Source organism: Colias philodice, chromosome 7 (genome assembly GCF_061535455.1).
Source record: "Colias philodice isolate Cphi_HAF_F1 chromosome 7, ilColPhil1 Martin Lab GWU primary, whole genome shotgun sequence".
NCBI lineage: Eukaryota > Metazoa > Arthropoda > Insecta > Lepidoptera > Pieridae > Colias > Colias philodice.
This window is the reverse complement of record NC_143092.1, coordinates 875702-892887: the sequence shown is the minus strand read 5'-3', so window position 1 is coordinate 892887 and position 17186 is coordinate 875702. Positions and strand designations below refer to the sequence as shown.

General features: G+C 32.3%; 1 protein-coding gene across 2 annotated transcripts in view; it reads left to right on the top strand.

Moving 5' to 3' along the window:
- The first annotated feature begins 4397 nt into the window (after positions 1-4397).
- LOC149486898 (echinoderm microtubule-associated protein-like 2) overlaps positions 4398-17186 on the top strand; it is a 61933-nt gene continuing 49144 nt past the window's right edge. For both annotated transcript variants that reach the window (XM_089696983.1, XM_089696982.1), the window contains exons 1-2: positions 4398-4660; positions 14710-14803. In XM_089696983.1, coding sequence (XP_089553109.1) covers positions 14740-14803 — 64 coding nt within the window. In that variant the 5' untranslated portion in view covers positions 4398-4660; positions 14710-14739. The remainder of the gene's footprint in view (positions 4661-14709; positions 14804-17186) is intronic.

Sequence of the window (17186 nt, the reverse complement as noted above, 5' to 3'; positions counted from 1 at the left end):
CCCGGGAAAATGACGCAATCCCGGAAATCCCACGGGAGCGGGAACTATGCGGGTTTTCTTTGACTGCGCGAGCGAAGCCGCGGGCGGAAACCTAGTTTAAAATAAAATTTTATTGGATAAGAACAACTTATTCTTAAACTTTATAATTAGATGATTATTTTTACCAAATTTGTAGTTTCCAAAGTAAAAAAAACTGATTGATCACAATAAGTAATAAATTAGTTACTTTTCACAGAGGTTTATGTTTAGCTCATAATTTAAGTAAAATGAGAAAATATTGATATTTTTTTTGTTTCATCACTTAAAAATAAAGTTGATTCATAAATAAGTACTTCGTTTACTTTTTTAACTACGATTTTTATGAAAAAAACGTGCGTCGTATTGGGTGACATATGTGACCCACGCGTGCACTCAAGGAAAATTTTAGGCGCGAGCGCTCTAGTGATATATATATCTATCTAAAACAAATTTTGTTTTGCCTATTTGTTCTAACTTTTAGGAGGAAATTCATGTGATTTATGATGTAAGAAGAAATAATTTTTAATAATACATCGAAAAATAGATGCCCGAACCATTAATTAATTCATAATCAAGTCAAAATCACCCCCTGTGAAACCGAAATGCCCTTATGAAGGTATTACAGGTGCGCACTAAAAAACTGCACTACAGGCTACAGCAGATGCCATCTCATGTCATGTGTTCGATCGACATGTGTTGGTACACATGTTGTTTAGCACGTGATGCTAGAATGACCTATCGATATATTTTAATTTAGAAATATATAAGTAAAGATGATAAGAAAAGTCTAGAGCTCTATGTGTAGGTGGAGTATTAGCACAGATTATCTACTATTACTAAACAGTTATTACGTAAGCAAAAGCCACAGATAATATAGTACAAACTATACTAGTGGCAGAAACATTAAAATATTAGACCGGGAGATACTGACACAAAATTTCGAGTCATTTGTAACAGGATGGCGGTTCTACAGGGGTCTTAGTACGCAATGACAAAAAGAAAAATGATGGTGTGAACGCTGGTACCGGTGGGTTAGTCGCGTGGGCGTTAGTCGAACTCGTCGGAAAAATAGCGAAAGTCAAACGATTTGTAACACAAAAATTTTAGAATTTACCGATAGCCCATAAAAAAGAAGTAGGCGGTAGTGTCATGCCATACTTTTCCGGTATGACTTACAGCCCGCCATACCGACACGAATGTGTTGATTTAAAAAAAACAATTATTCAACCATTTGTACCAAGCTAACTTTTGCACAGGTAACCATCGTCGTGCAGCCATTTACGAAAATCGCCATGCCATACTTTTCGGACGATTCCAAATGGTCGCCATACCGCCGAAAATCTGCAAAAATTTTTTATTTCGCCTATCTTTTTGTACCAGTATTGCATTTGGCTTTTTGGAGAGTATTTGATAAAATGTGACCATTATTATATTTGCCATACTTCTAGTAGGGGGAAAAAGTGCTGTCATACTTGAAAAATAAATTTATTATTAATTTATATAAGTGAAGATTTCCAACACCTAGATCTTTGAAATTTGGTATTTATATTCGTTGATCCTCAAACTTACAGGAAAAATAAGTGCCATACTGTTACAAATCGTTTGACTTTCGCTATTTTCCGACGAGTTCGACTAACGCCCACGCGACTAAGCCGCCGGTACCAGCGTTCACACCATCATTTTTCTTTTTGTCATTGCGTACTAAGAACCCTGTAGAACCGCCATCCTGTTTCAAATGACTCGAAATTTTGTGTCAGTATCTCCCGGTCTATATTGATCTTATTTTTTTTTCAATTCCTGTAATACCGTATTACTGTATTACTTATTACTTATTCCTGTATTTACCGTGAGATGACTATAAAAAGACGTGTGGCACTCGGGGACTGCCGCGGTAAAGCTATTGCATAGCATGCCTTCAAGCCACACCTCCGAGCCCGTTGGAGTGGGGAGCGTGAGGTTTTTTCGTTACGGAATTTCCTGGAATTAAAAACGTAACTCGGTAAAGATAGGTAAAGACTAAAGATATTAGATATTTTAAATTTTATGTTTTTTTCATTTTTTTTTAAACGAGTAGGTATAGGTAACCAAAGTTCTTGAAATCGATTTGGTGCAATCTTTCGTCCTTATAATATTCGATTGTATGGACCTACACACATAAGGTATAGGTATTAAAGAAGAAAGAACATGACTTCCTACCTAATTTTTAAGCACTAACTGTTCTAATATATCTATTATTTAAATTGTGTCTGTTTAATAATCGAAAAGTAATATGCAAAAAGTAGCGTAATTATCTCTATTGTAAACTAATGATGTTTTTAGTCGTAAACTAATTAGAAATGTGAAAGTGTGAAATCTTTTATTAGTGTATTGACATCACGAAACGGTTAAACGGATAGAAATGAAATGTAACATAAAGATAGACTTCCTATTAGTTAGGTATTTACAATATTTTAAAATTACAACCTACTATGTAGATATACGGTTTTGATTAAAATTAAGGAACTGGAACTAATCCTACTCATATTATAAATGCGAAAGTTTGGGGGGATGTGTATGTGTGTGTTTGTTACTCTTTCACGCAAATACTACTGAACCGATAACAATGAAATTTAGCAAACATATATGTAGAGGGTAACTTGGAGTGGTTTATCCCGTAAATCCTTAGATCATTAACGTAAATCTCACGGGAACGGAAACTATGCGGGTGTTTTCATTGAAAGAGCGGGCGAAGCCGCGGGCGGAAAGCTAGTATCTTTATTTATTTTCCCCCAATTACACTCCCAAAGTAAAAATATAATTTCACAATTATAATAACATAACAAGTAAAACATCGAACCCACTTCCCGACTGTATCACTAAGCTACTCTTCAGGTACAATATTATAAGATCAAAAAGGTCACCCGCCTCAGTAACTACCTGTTCTTCCTGTTTTTAGTCAAAAAAATTGGGCTCTTTTCAAGTTTAGGACACTGTTTAGACGTCAGCAAAACAGTCATTAGTCAATTATTATTTTTAATATTAGATATTTAAATTACATCTAAAACTTATTTGCATAAAAATTACTGTAATGATTTGGTTGGAATCTGATATTATTTTATCCCCAACATAAAACCTAAGAACTAAATTAAGATGTTATAATAAAAAACATCTTTGATTTTCATCATCATAAACTTAAAAATACATTAATCGAAATTGCAAGCGAATCGTATCTAGCAAAAAAATAATGAATCAGCTTTGACCACAAATTAGCGACTTGCCAATGCGGATTTTTTTATTACGTCAAACATTAGTTCCAGTTTACAATGAAAGTGAGTTTTGTATAAAAACTGGTGTAAAAAGTTTCGAGTACTGTTTTTGTGATGCGAGCTGTAAAAACAACAAGCACAAAGAACGAAGAAGCAAGTTTCATGAATGTCATTAGAACTGAGAATTTATAATATAATTTTAATAACATGTAGAAATATATGTGTATTTCTAGAACTAAGAATAGTTCTTTGTGATGATACTACTAGTTATGCCCTGCTACATCACTGTAGAAGTGTAGAACATTTTTCATTAGATAACGTAAAAAAGAATTGATAATCTAAAACCATGGTGCAATTAATGACATAGGTATTAAATAATAAAATGTTCAAATTAAATGAGAGAACTTACCCATAAACATATATAGACATAGGTACCTTACTAAGCGAAATTATTTCGCGTTCTATAAAGTCCTTTTCATATTACATTCATGTTTATTCAAGGTTTTCTTTCCCACTCACTACAGAACGTTGGCATTTAGTAATCACACTAATCTACATGTAAAGTGCTCAACTTTTTAAAATAGTCAAATAAAATGGACTCATTTAAAACCTACGTACACCCGGAAATCTTTAAAAGGATTGCTCTTCGAAGTTCGAACCAGGAACTCCAGTAAGTTGTTTTAAATACCGCGGCGCGACCGGTATGTTGTGAGCACTGGCCACTGAGCAAAGTACTATCCTGAAAAAAAAATTGCTAGTATTTATCTTAATATAAAATGTTTAAAAAATACATTATTAAAACGTGTTATTTTATCAAACACCATTACCATTAAAATAGTAATATCGAAAGTATGTCATTATTAAAATATTATTTAATATTTTTTAATAATTATTGATGGCCGTATAAAAAAAGAAAATAAAAAAATGAATTTTAAATTTGCGCGGACCGGTTCTACACACGTTCCTTTTTTAAAATTTCAGTTATTCACGTTACACAGGCCCTTAGGTGATAAATGATAATACCGTAATCTAATTATTTTGACAGCAATAAACATCGAAGTTTGCAAAATGTTTATGTTGACCTTACGCAAGTCGACAGGTTGACGAGTTTCCCAATACTGCCGCGGTTAATTCAACTGTCGCCAGTGTCGTTCTAATCGCTAGCGAAGGTGGTTGTGTTCGTTTATTGCAATCCCATTCAAAACTCTTTACGTAAAACGTATAGATACTTTGAATGATGAAAGGACAAAGTGCATGTATGTGATTAGTGAATTATAGTGCATGAATCCAGTGTGTATACTATTTAAGTGTAATAAAACAGTTTTCTCGCGATTTTCATGGTAAAATCGCAAGCAATACGTAAACGGAACTGAAACTTGGATTTTCTGTATTTTCTGGTAAGTTAGTTTAGATTAAAATGAACACAATAATCAACTAATCAAAACAGCGTTAATTAAATTCAAATAACAGGATCGAATTTGAAAATTTACGTTACCAACGGTCGCTTTCAATTTGAATTTTGCGTCACAACAACCAATTTTGAATTCACAATTGAATAAACATTAATGAAACACATTAATCCACGTCATCAATTGATTGGAACATAATATTGTATCGGAAAGCAAGACTTCAAGGCCATCAGCATCATCTGCCTGACGTCACATGGCGTCGACAAAACCCACAGACAAAACCTGATACTTAATATATTTTGTAAATCTTATATTTATATTGTCAAGAATATGTTTTATTTGCGTCGTACCTACATAAACTACTAGTTAGCTACCTATGCAAATTTTGTAAATGTAGATATTCGTTACAGTTATTCTAAGCTAGGCGCTAGTCGATAGGCCTAGGTTCTGAACATAAAACACACTGTACCTACGTTCTAAAATACAATAGAAAAATATTGGTTCTTACCTTGATCAATGGTAAGAGCCATACACTTACAAATCAACCAATGTTAGAACATAACTAGCATGTAGAATAGAATAGGTATTCAAATTTCAATTGAATGTCGCCATTCAATGAACGCGCTAGTCAGTAGTCATTCAGTCATAGCAGATTTAACCAGATGACGGCGACATGTCCATAGGATAGATATTAGCCAAGTAAGCATGTAAAAGTAAATAAATACTTGGACTTTTCATTTTTCAGCGGCGCGGCAGCCTGGCAATACCAATCATATCGTATTTTAAAATACAGCAGACCAAACCTATTTATTGTTAATATTGTTTTAAAAATGTAAATTGAATATTTTTATCATGAATTCTATTCGTATACGAGGAAGTTTGAGTAATTGATATGCAAAAATACTGATAATAATTATAGTTGTCGGAATAAGTTTACTCGTGTTGTCGCAAATAATTTTTAATATCTGAAATCATAGGTAAGTACCTATATTATGATAAATGATAATGAAATGAATATTTTAAATTTTAATTATTAACTGACTCCCGACATGAATGACCACACGATGACACGACGTGATTACGCTTGCTGAAAAGTTTTGGAATAAAAAAATACTTCCTGTTCCAGTCGTTTAATAAAAAATATACACGACTAATCAACCATCAACACGTACTGTATCTAACGTACACAATCTTTCCTTATTTTATCTTTCACATCTTTAAACATAGTTTATTCCTGTCACTTCGTAGGTAGGTAAGTTGTTAAAAGAAAACCTCTCGCGAAAAACTACGTCAGGAAACTATTACGAAAAATATTTCTATACTAATATTATAAAGAGAAAAGGTTTGTATGTATGTATGTATGTATGTACTATGTATGTATGGTTTTCACGCATAAACTACTGGACCGATTTTGATGAAATTTGGCATAGATAATCTTTAGACCCTGAGAAAGAACATAGGCTACCTTTTATTGCGAAATATGTACCACGGGCGAAGCCGGGGCAGACCGCTAGTTATTAATAATTGTGTAGATCCATTCATTTCTTTGCATATAGAAGCAAAATTGTACAAATTGTTCACATCACACATATTTTCAACCAATTTTAAAGTAAATCATGCAAAAATGCGGTTGTTAAAGCCTTGCGGGGCGGTGACCTCTGCGCAGGTATCCTAGGCTAACCGCTCGCATGAGGACACGCCGTGAATAACCTTAGAGAGGACATTTATAGCTATGAAAGTTATGTAATGGAATCCTACTGTATATAAAAGTCTTTATAAAATAAGTTACTTGCTACTAATCCTTGTTTGTTAAAAATCTATGTTTAGATGAGCCGAAAACGTTGGAATTACCTACCTAATCCTTCTGTAAATATTTTTACCCTGTATTTTTAGTCTTCTGTATAATAAAAGAAACCAATTATGACGAGTTCTCCACTGTAATAAATGTAACTTAGTTAGACTGCTTCTATTTAGCTAAAAATTGGCTTAACTACGAAACACACTCAACTAATGCCTATAAAAATACGATTTGTGATTGAAAATGCATTAAATATTCACCAGTAAAATGTGCTCTAGACGTGAAATTTCCATACTGAGATCACCACAATACACCATACAGTATTCAGAATACATTAAACAATGGAACCATAACCATAACGCTATCCAATTAAATAGAAGTAAAACAGACTAAAAAATCACATATAACGAGACAGAGGTCAGTGACCCGTAATCACGAGGTTAATCTCAGTGAAAGTATGTTTAGATGCACCTCTTGACCAATTTTCTTGTGGAATGTTACCTCTACTAGTTCTAGCCCGCGGTTCATATTATTTTCCCACACCTCTCTAATTTAGTCACATTAGATATACAAGCAAGTGTTACATGGAAAAAGTATAATATTATGTAGAATAAAATTTATAGTCATTGTATAAATTCTATCTTATATTTTCGAAGAAAATGTACATAATATGTTATAAATTGTGAACGGTATTCGTTCTTTTGAATATCATGCAATACTATAATTTTATGTAACGTACCTATTACTATATTTTTATACGGGCACTATAAATTACGTAAAGCTAAAAATTAAGTAATGTAGGTAATTAAAATTATATTAAAAGCTTCAATAACGTAATAAATATTTATTTTTACACAATATGTAGGCAATACTCTTGTATATCATTACAGCAACAATTATCATTATGATAACTATGTTCATCAATACATCGATTTAAATTTAGAATTTAAATTATTCAAGGAAATGACGTCATCTGTAATTTACGCTCCGAATACTCGTGTATCTATACAAATATTATAAAGAGGAAAGGTTTGATTTTTTGTTTGTTTGTTTGTTTGTATGAATTGAATAGGCTCCGAAACTACTTGGCAGATTTGAAAAATTCTTTCACTGTTGGAAAGCTACATCATTTCTGAGTGACATAGGCTAGGTTTTATCCCGGAAATCCCACGGGAACGGGAACTATGCGGGTTTTTTTTTGAAAACGCAGGCGAAGCCGCAGGCGGAAAGCTAGTTGGTTAGATAAGATAATGATATCGATTAGTTTCTGTTTACAATTAATTTAGTAGATAATTCTATACTCGTGTGGGAAACACTGGGAAATAAGGAAAATTAAAAGTATGATAATGTCGATATTGAAGGCTTCTCAAGTTCTCAATGAAAAATAGGTACATCCATCAAAATCGAAGTATCGAATTTGAACTGAACTAGTTCAAATTTACAAACATAGCTGTGCATAGGCGAGTAGATATGAAGATTTTGCAAATTATGAATAAAGATTTATCTGGTAAAAACAATCTCTTAAGTGAGATTGGAATACGTAATTGGGTACATACTTCTGTTTTGTTTATACCCTAAAAATAGACCAAGTATAATAACCTAATTTTTTGCGTAAACAGTTTCATGTTATCAATGCCCTGATAACGCTTATCAATTGATAATTCTGACAGGAATACAATATGGCGAAGTATGTACCTATCATTTAAATTTGCTGTTTTAAAGCTTCACCTTTGACTTTAAAAAACCAGAAATAACAAGCATGAAGCAGGTCAATAATTATTATTGTCGTTAAAATATTCTTGATATAATTTACTTTCAAAAGCTACTTTCATAGGAACTTTAAATCTAAACCAATACCTATAACCACAGAACAGTAAAAACATATAGAAGTGCGATAATGTCATAATTAGTATGAAAACCAGTGTCGCCAAACCCACACATTTAAACCGATAGTTATACAGTGCACTACAAGTAAACTATGCCTTTGATTGGACAGCTTAATTTGAGTAAAAACTGACTTAGGTTATAAATTCAGCATTTCAATATGTACCCTAACGCACGAAGTTACGGTTTAATTTTGTATAACCTCCCTAGGTATATTAGCTGTTTTGTTTCTCATTGCACAGAAATTCCAAATTCGAAAACATTCAGCTACTCCACAACAGAGGGCGTTAGTTTTCGATAGATATAAATTTGAAACGCAACACATAGAGATAAGGTTGAAATTTGTGTCACTCAACATTAATGACATTAACTTGATATTTATCTGATGCTATGCTCTGAGGGATGTCAGCCTTGTTATCGATAATATTCACAAATAAATATTTTTTGTGTATTTTTTTTTCGTTCTTTTATATTATGAGTATAGTATAATGTGTCACATTTTGGAGTATGTTTATTGTTTATGTTTATAGACTAAGTACGTCTTTTTGTATTATTATTATTAAATAAAAAACGGAATAGAATAGTATTTAATCTATATTTACAAAATACAAACAGAAAATATGCATTATTTTAAATCTTGGAACTGCCGTAGGTTTGCTGTATCGCTGGCCTTTGTTAGACCGCTTAGTGCTGTTCGGCACCCAGTTAACTCGTCACGTTGCATTTATCCATTTCTCTTTTAAATTAGCCTCTTTGGGAAATCTATAAATAAATTGGACAAATAAAAGCTAAGGAAAAATAAAATAAAATTTAATATTTATAATGTTTGTCTTTTCTAAAGTATCGATACTGTCGATATGCGCCACAAGCATCACTAAAGCGACATTCGTTTGTTTATTGCAATAATATTCCAGAAAGTCTTGTTTGCTGTTCAATCTATAATAGTACTAATTTCTTACGGATTAAGGTTCATTTTGACTAGATATTTGTATACAATTTTGACAAATTACGACAAGCGAAGTTATAACATAAAATATAATTAAAATAAATAAAAATAAGACTTACCGATGGTATGAAATGCCTCCATTGCTGATATTATTTCGTCTGCTATCATTTTTGCACTCTAATACCGAACAACACGTCCTAATTAATGAATAAATATGGAAAAAAGGTTTGACAGCTGACAACCGACTCGAATATTTTTCTGCGCACAACTGAGAGCAAGTTAGGTGATCTTACCTTACCAGTGACACGTGGGCCACGCCCACATCACACTTCTATCTACTTTACTGTTCTGTGCCTATAACATATTATAAAAAAATAAACTTCGTTATTTAAATTATAGGTAATTCTGATAAAATAAACAACAACGAATATCAGCATATTTTATTATATATTTACCTATTGTTTATATTTGAATGTTTCTGTTTTATAATTACAAATTACAATGTTGTAGTTATGTAAAGCAAAAATATCCGTTGAGTGCGAGTTGGACTCGCGAAACTAAGGGTTCCGTACAAACGATATAGAAAGCAACTGCAAAAAAATTGTTCATACAATTTATGACTTGATCTAGATCGAACTTTTGTAACCTACAAATGAGTGCTAAAATGTTAATCACCTGTGCCCCAAGGTAGAAAGGGCACTTGCAACACTTGCGAGTTGCCGGTTCGATTCTCGCGCCATTCACACTTTCGTTTTCATCTGCATACAATGCTGTGAACGATCGCAATTTGAGATAAGGCGTTTTTATTCAATACTACATATTTAGAATTTAGATGGTCTAGTTCTTCACACACGTAAATTGGCCAAGAGTGAGATGTTTAAAATATAGAGAAAAATCAAATAGTATTTAAAATATGGAATTTATGTTAATTTGAACGTCATCAACCTTTAGCAAAAATAAAAATTTTAATACAAGAAAAAAAGAACGCACAAAAGCAAGTTTTCAAAACAGTTTTTAAATTAATATTTCATCGACCTTTACCAAATTTTAAACCGCATGTTATTTTAAATACTGTCTATAGTTACTACTAGATTTCCGCCCGCGTCTTTGCCCGCGTTTTCAAAGAAAAACTCGCATAGTTCCCGTTACCGTGGGATTTCCGGGATAAAACCTATCCTAATCCAAGTTACCCACTAATTATAGGTGTGCTAAATTTCATTGTAATCGGTTCAGTAGTATATTCGTGAAAGAGTAACAAACACACACACATCCTCACAAACTGTCTCATTTATAATATTAGTTGGATAGTAGGAAGTAGGATATTAGAAGAAAACGAGAAGAACTTAATTTCATAAGTACCCACCTAATAAAATAAAATTAAATGTTAAAGAATTCACGCTCTCAAAAACACAACGATACAAACAGACGGTTATTAACACAGTTTCAGGTTGAGACACCAAAATTATCTGCTCGTTATCTATATCTTAAGTCTTAACTGATAAACTTATTTGGTTAATATTTAACAGTTTCTTAGCATTTCCTGTTTTATATTAAACTAGCGGTCCGCCCCGGCTTCGCCCGTGGTACATATTTAGCAATAAAAGGTAGCCTATGTTCTTTCTCAGGGTCTAAAGATTGTCTGTGCCAAATTTCATCAAAATCGGTTAAGAGGTTTATGCGTGAAAACAAAACATACATACATAATTACAAACTTTTCCTCTTTATAATACACATATATACATATTAGTATAGATATATGTATAGATAGATATATGTATATATAGCTTTAGCTACATAAAAATTATATTATTATAAGATAATGTCTTATGTTTACAAGTTACAACCCGCTAAAGCCAGTTTTAGAAAATAACAGCGACCATAGAAAATAATTAACTAATTAAAATACAATTACGCTAGCAGCCTATCTTGTCGTCCAGAATTCGCGAAAAAAAGTTCAATCGCTAACAGATTTCGCAATCTAGTTAATTATATTCATATTATCATATTAAATAATCTATAATATATATAAAAAACTCAAAGGTGACTGATATAGTGATCTATCAACACACAGCCCAAACCACTGGACGTATCGGGCTGAAATTTGGCATGCAGGTAGATGTTAGGACGTAGGTATCCACTAAGAAAGGATTTCCCGAAATTCTTGCGGGAACGGGGGAAAACGGGGATGCACGTACAAAGTCGTGGGCGGAAGCTAGTACTAAATAAGTGAATACGAGCTAACGCTGGCAAAAGGCATTTTTCCAATACATTTTAAATAACTATAGTTTTTTGTCCTAACCTTGTACCATAACATGATAATAAATAATGTTCAGTCGCAAAAACAGTCATTACAATATAATGGATATTGTCCCGTGTAAGGACCTAGGCGCCATGTTTTTTTTTAAATTCCGCATAGCTCAATGCACTGCGCCCGCGCCGACGCTACTGCCTACATCGCCATCTCGATATAGGGTTGCCATAAAGATACTTGTTAATATTTACATATTATTATTTAAATATGTATCATCTTTATTTTGAGGAAATATATTTTTTGTAGATGAATGTATTTAAATTTGCACATGAATCATATCATAATAGACGATCTAAATTCCCAGAAATTCCTCGCGATTTTTATAGTGTTGGTGTTGAAGTATTTTTTTTTCTCAAAAATTATTCGATTGATTAAAAATGTTACCGGGGCAAACAGCTTATAAATTATATGATCTAAAAAATATTCATAACAAAAAAATATGACTATAAAAACCAGAAATTGTGTAAGTAATATAAGATAAAAAATAATTTTTATCGCAACGACCTTGTGAAAGCTATCTGCCTTTTTTATCAATCAATACAACAATATATACGTATTATAATTCAAAATAATTTGGAAAATCCAAAAGTGCACGCCTCATAATTTTTTTTTAATAAATATTTATTAATTATTATTTTTGTTTATTTAATAACAATTAAACCACATCGAATCAGACCCTGAAAAATGAAAGGGTTCTATTCCTGAGCATACTCAAGCGTAAGAGAAAAAAAAAGACTCGATTAGTAAAGTATTTCGGTCGCTATCGTGTTAACAAGAAAAAGGATCCGCACATACAGACACACGGACGTCCAAGACAGAACTTTTTTAAACTGTTTTTTAACTAGTTTAAATAACAAAAATGACATCAAAAATATCATGAATGTTAAAAATAGTGTTTTTTCTTAATATGTGTGTGTATGTATTATCTTACAAGTGCAATGTATGATACATAAAGACATTTTAAGTTTGAAAAATCAGATGTTTTGCGCGAAGTGACAGTAGTACCCACCTCAACGCTTCGCTTATGAGGCGTGCAAAAATGTAAATTCATTGTCGTTTACAAATTGCAAAGACAAATAGACTAACATTGAAAAATATTTAATAATAGGCCTATTTTACATTATGTTTTACTTTTATCTTATCACATATAAAACATAAAGTAAAAAGCCGTGTTAGAAGTTTTATTTCGCCGCAATACGTTTGAATAGTTTTGTGTTATTATTGTATTTCTCAGAATTAGTTTCCCAAACTATTTATGATGTTATTGCCATCATATCATTTTTCTTGTAATAAATACCACAGAACATATAAAGAGAGGTACCAACACCTCTCGAATGCTCCGAAAACTAAACAGTTCTTTAAAAAACTAGTAAAATAATATCCTCCTTATCATAATAACTAGGTAGTAAATCAATATTTATAAACAAATAAAATTCCTACCAACCCTATATCCAACACTTGTTTTTGGCTATAGTGGGCGTTGTAATGTAGGCTTCTAGCGAGTAATTATTACGATACACGTATTATTATACAATGAGCTTAATTTGTGTATGTAAGTATGCATTAAATACAATTGTATTATATTGGCAATGTATGTTAAGCGCCGTGTAACCATAGGAGGTATGGCAGATACATTTTTTTATAGGGTCTTCTGTAATTTGTAAGTCTGAAACATATAGGTAGTGTGTTTACCTAATCATCTCTGGGGTTCGAACCCGTAATTTTTCTTTAGTATTTTTGTGATGAAATAAGCCCATAAACCAATACATACTTACATACTTATTACATTAACATACCTATGATCAGTATGATGTTAGAAATGTGAAAGTCATATCAGTCTATCTTATAAAACATGTAAGTTGTAGAACAGTATTGTTAATAGCGAACTGCGAAAGGTATTTGTTAATGATACAACGACTATTGCTTGTATTGTATGTCTCAAACATAATACGAAGCTCTTCAAGGTCTCGTAAGAGTAAAACCGCGGGCCTCATCCATTTTTTTTAAATTGCATACACTACTACTTGCCTAAAAATAATAGTTAGATATTTAACAATTACTATTACAAAAGTGCACATCAAATCGTTTTTAAGATAACGCGAACAAATTTTTCGCGAATCGTAAGCATAAACTTTCATTTAAAAACAATGACAGCATTGTAACTTGTGAGTTGCAGTGTGCTGTGACCTAGTAATCATGTATTTCCGCTGAGGTAAGCAAGTAGATTGGAACGTGAGGCTGCATATCAGCATGTGCAATTTATGACATTGCAAAAACTGCAAAAGAAAATCATTGATCTGATGCTTGAAACTTCTTTTGGTTTAGGTAGGATCATAGAGAATGGTATGCCTCTCGAAAACTATAAAATAAATGAAAACAAAAAATACGATACAATCTACGCAGCATTTTGATATTTTTATTAATTTCATTCCAATCTTTACATTACTTCTCAATGCTAAGTCTCAATAGATGAGTATTTGAATATGCGTGCATTCGAGTAGATGGTAGGGACCTATATGTCTTTATTCAACCAATTATATCTACTGCCTTAATTGTTCGTCTTTAAATTAAGTGTAAGTTTATGGGATACAGCAGAGTAAGGTTAAAAATAATATAATATTTTCTGTATTTCGAGACTTTTATCGAAATTCATGTAATTTTAGCACATAACAATATTCCATTAGCGGTGCTAATTGCAGATCCGTTATTGTAAATGTCTGAACGGTTTGTAACATCACCGCTATCCAATTTGGGACTGCTGTTTTACATTTGAGATGCAACTGAATTTTTGGCAATGTGTGATATCCTTATTTAAGAAATGTAAGATAGACGAACATCAGTGCTAAACGTTTTGCTGTACAAAATAGAAACTACAAAAACTGTATTATTTTTATTCGTAGTAATAAAATCCATTATGTATAATTCTGAACATAATTTGCGTTATGCCTCATTGTTTAATTTATGTATTGCACATTATAATTATTGTTAAAAAGAAATATTTATACTGAGAAATGTTTGGGGCAAAAAAAATACTTTTATACGAAGCAGCATATAATACTTTTAAACAGAGGTCTCTTATTTATATGTTTTGTTTCCAGCAAGTCGCAATGCGGTGCTGACAAGCCGTGATGATGAGGCTCGAGGCGACCGACAAGCACCGCTACCACAATCTGCTAGATGACGACCATGCTAGTGAGTATTATTTAAATAAATATCTTTATTTCTTTATTCGAAAAGGTTCGACATTTGATAGATAGTAAATACATTTTCCATATTGTGATAATAACTGGAACCCGCGTCACTCGCGTGGAACATGAGTAAAAAGTAGCCAACGTATACAGAGTACAGACTATATAATGCTATACATTTCATACAGATCGGATCAACTGCTATTCCGTGCGAAAGAGCAAAAAACTCATAATTATGAAGCAGGCTACTAGCGATCACGTTAAAATGTGGCTAATTTAGTCAGGATTTACACGTCTTTTTTTACACGCTTTATATTAGCTTCACCTGTATGTTTGTAACCGACTTCTTTGGGCGCGATTTTGACCCACTTTAAACGGCCAGATTTCATTCAAACTTTGTAGATTTATTTAGGACCGATGACAATACACTAATTTGATAAAATAAATAATAGTTAAAAAAAAATAAAAAACACGCGTTTTATAGAAAACCGAACTAAAAGCGTGTTTTTTAGTTTTTTTAAACTATTATAATAATTATTATTAATATCCAAATTGTAGTAGAAAGGATCTCGGTTTGCAATAAGAAGGTAGGTAGTATAATGTATATATAGTAAACATAAGTTACGTTATGATGATATTATCCTATGGATCTCTATGGGAACCTAAGTTTAGATTATGTTGTCTTCTTTAGCAATTTGTATATTTATGTAATAGCTCATACTGTCTCATTACGGTCCCGATTATTTTATATGTTAATTAATGTACTTTACCAGACATAGAAAATGTTAAGTTTTTTCGTGAACGAACAAAGAAACTTACCATTTTAGGAATTAGCAACATTTAGGAAAATCATTAGCATGAATAATATGTTCACAAATATATTAGTTATTATAACCAAGTAGTTTTCTGATTATATTTATGTTAACAATATAACTAATTATCCATTTAAAACCAGTAACAAGGCTAGTACAAGTTCTCATGGGAAACAACACACGCCTTCGCTTGCGAAATACGAGAATATGGGAATAAAGTCTTTGTGCATGTTATGAGAATAGATAGGGAAGGATAACCAATGTTTTATTTGTTTACCAGCCTGTCCATTTCGCTGGGCGACAAAATTTAATGATTAAGCATTCATATTGATGAGAGTTTGGCGTAAACTTACCTCATCCTTTACATGTTTAAAAGGAAAATTTTTAATCAAGGTACAAAAAATCATCATTAAATGCGCTTATTGTCTCAACAGCTACTTTCTTAAGTGTTAAGTGCTAGGTTCTTCCTATATGTTTTTTAAAATATTCTCCTTTGGATGGTATTATTTCATGACAAAAAACAATATGTCTTACCACATAAAACTTTAGACAGGGTTTAAAAGCGCGGGCTCTGGTTTTGTCGTATTTCACATAGACAACTATTAAAGTGACAGATCCCTGGTTTAAAGTTAGATTGTGTTTAAATTGTTTTGTGGTGAAAAGACCAAATATTTTTTTATTTATATCTACTATTGATACTTATATAGATAGTATATTAGTATTACTATAGAGATAGACCTGTTCCGCCACCCCACTGACTCACTAGTGCGTGACGTTGCGGGTTCGCTTCCCGCGCACAAAACACCGGATACCGCTGACCGGATACAGGTGTGCCGTATCATGGGCCAATCAAATTAATCGCTTTTCTAAATTAAACTATAGCCACACAGCATTCGCGAAGCAATTGCTGCACGAAGCAGCTCTGTCAATCTGCTTGCCCGACGAGTACAATTCAAACTCAAACACTTATTTACATAATATTCAATTAGACTTCTTAAGCACTTTTGAATCGTTTACAGTTTTAACATTTACCACCGATTCGGAAAGCAGTATCTATGGAGAAGATTCGACAAGAAACTCCATAAGTTGCTCTTTTAAAGGCTCAATCCATATGGTCTTCAAGAGAAGAGTGAACGGATATCTTCTAGGGAAGCGCGTTCCATCTTAGGCCACATCTTTTTTAGTTTTATTTATTATTTCCTTTGTGTGTTGCATTACATATTTTAAAAATCCCTATTACCCTCAATTAAAAATCACTGTTTACGGAGAACAGAGTAACGTAGATAAGTGATGGCGTCTGTAACACATTTTTCGAAAAAATAATTAAGTCAGTACCTATAGTCAAATTTCATTTTCTTCGCTAAATTCCACGTTCTAGGACTAGTATCGAGGTACCTACTTGTACAAATTAAGTTATCAGTCATTCAACTTTGCCTTCCGCTAGCTTACAAGACGATCCATTTTTAATGTTTGTTCCTATTATTAAATATAGTTTTCATAAATAATAGATGTCTACCTACGCAAATAATTGCGTTCTTCATTTTTTATGTTTTTCAGAGACAACCAACAAAACAG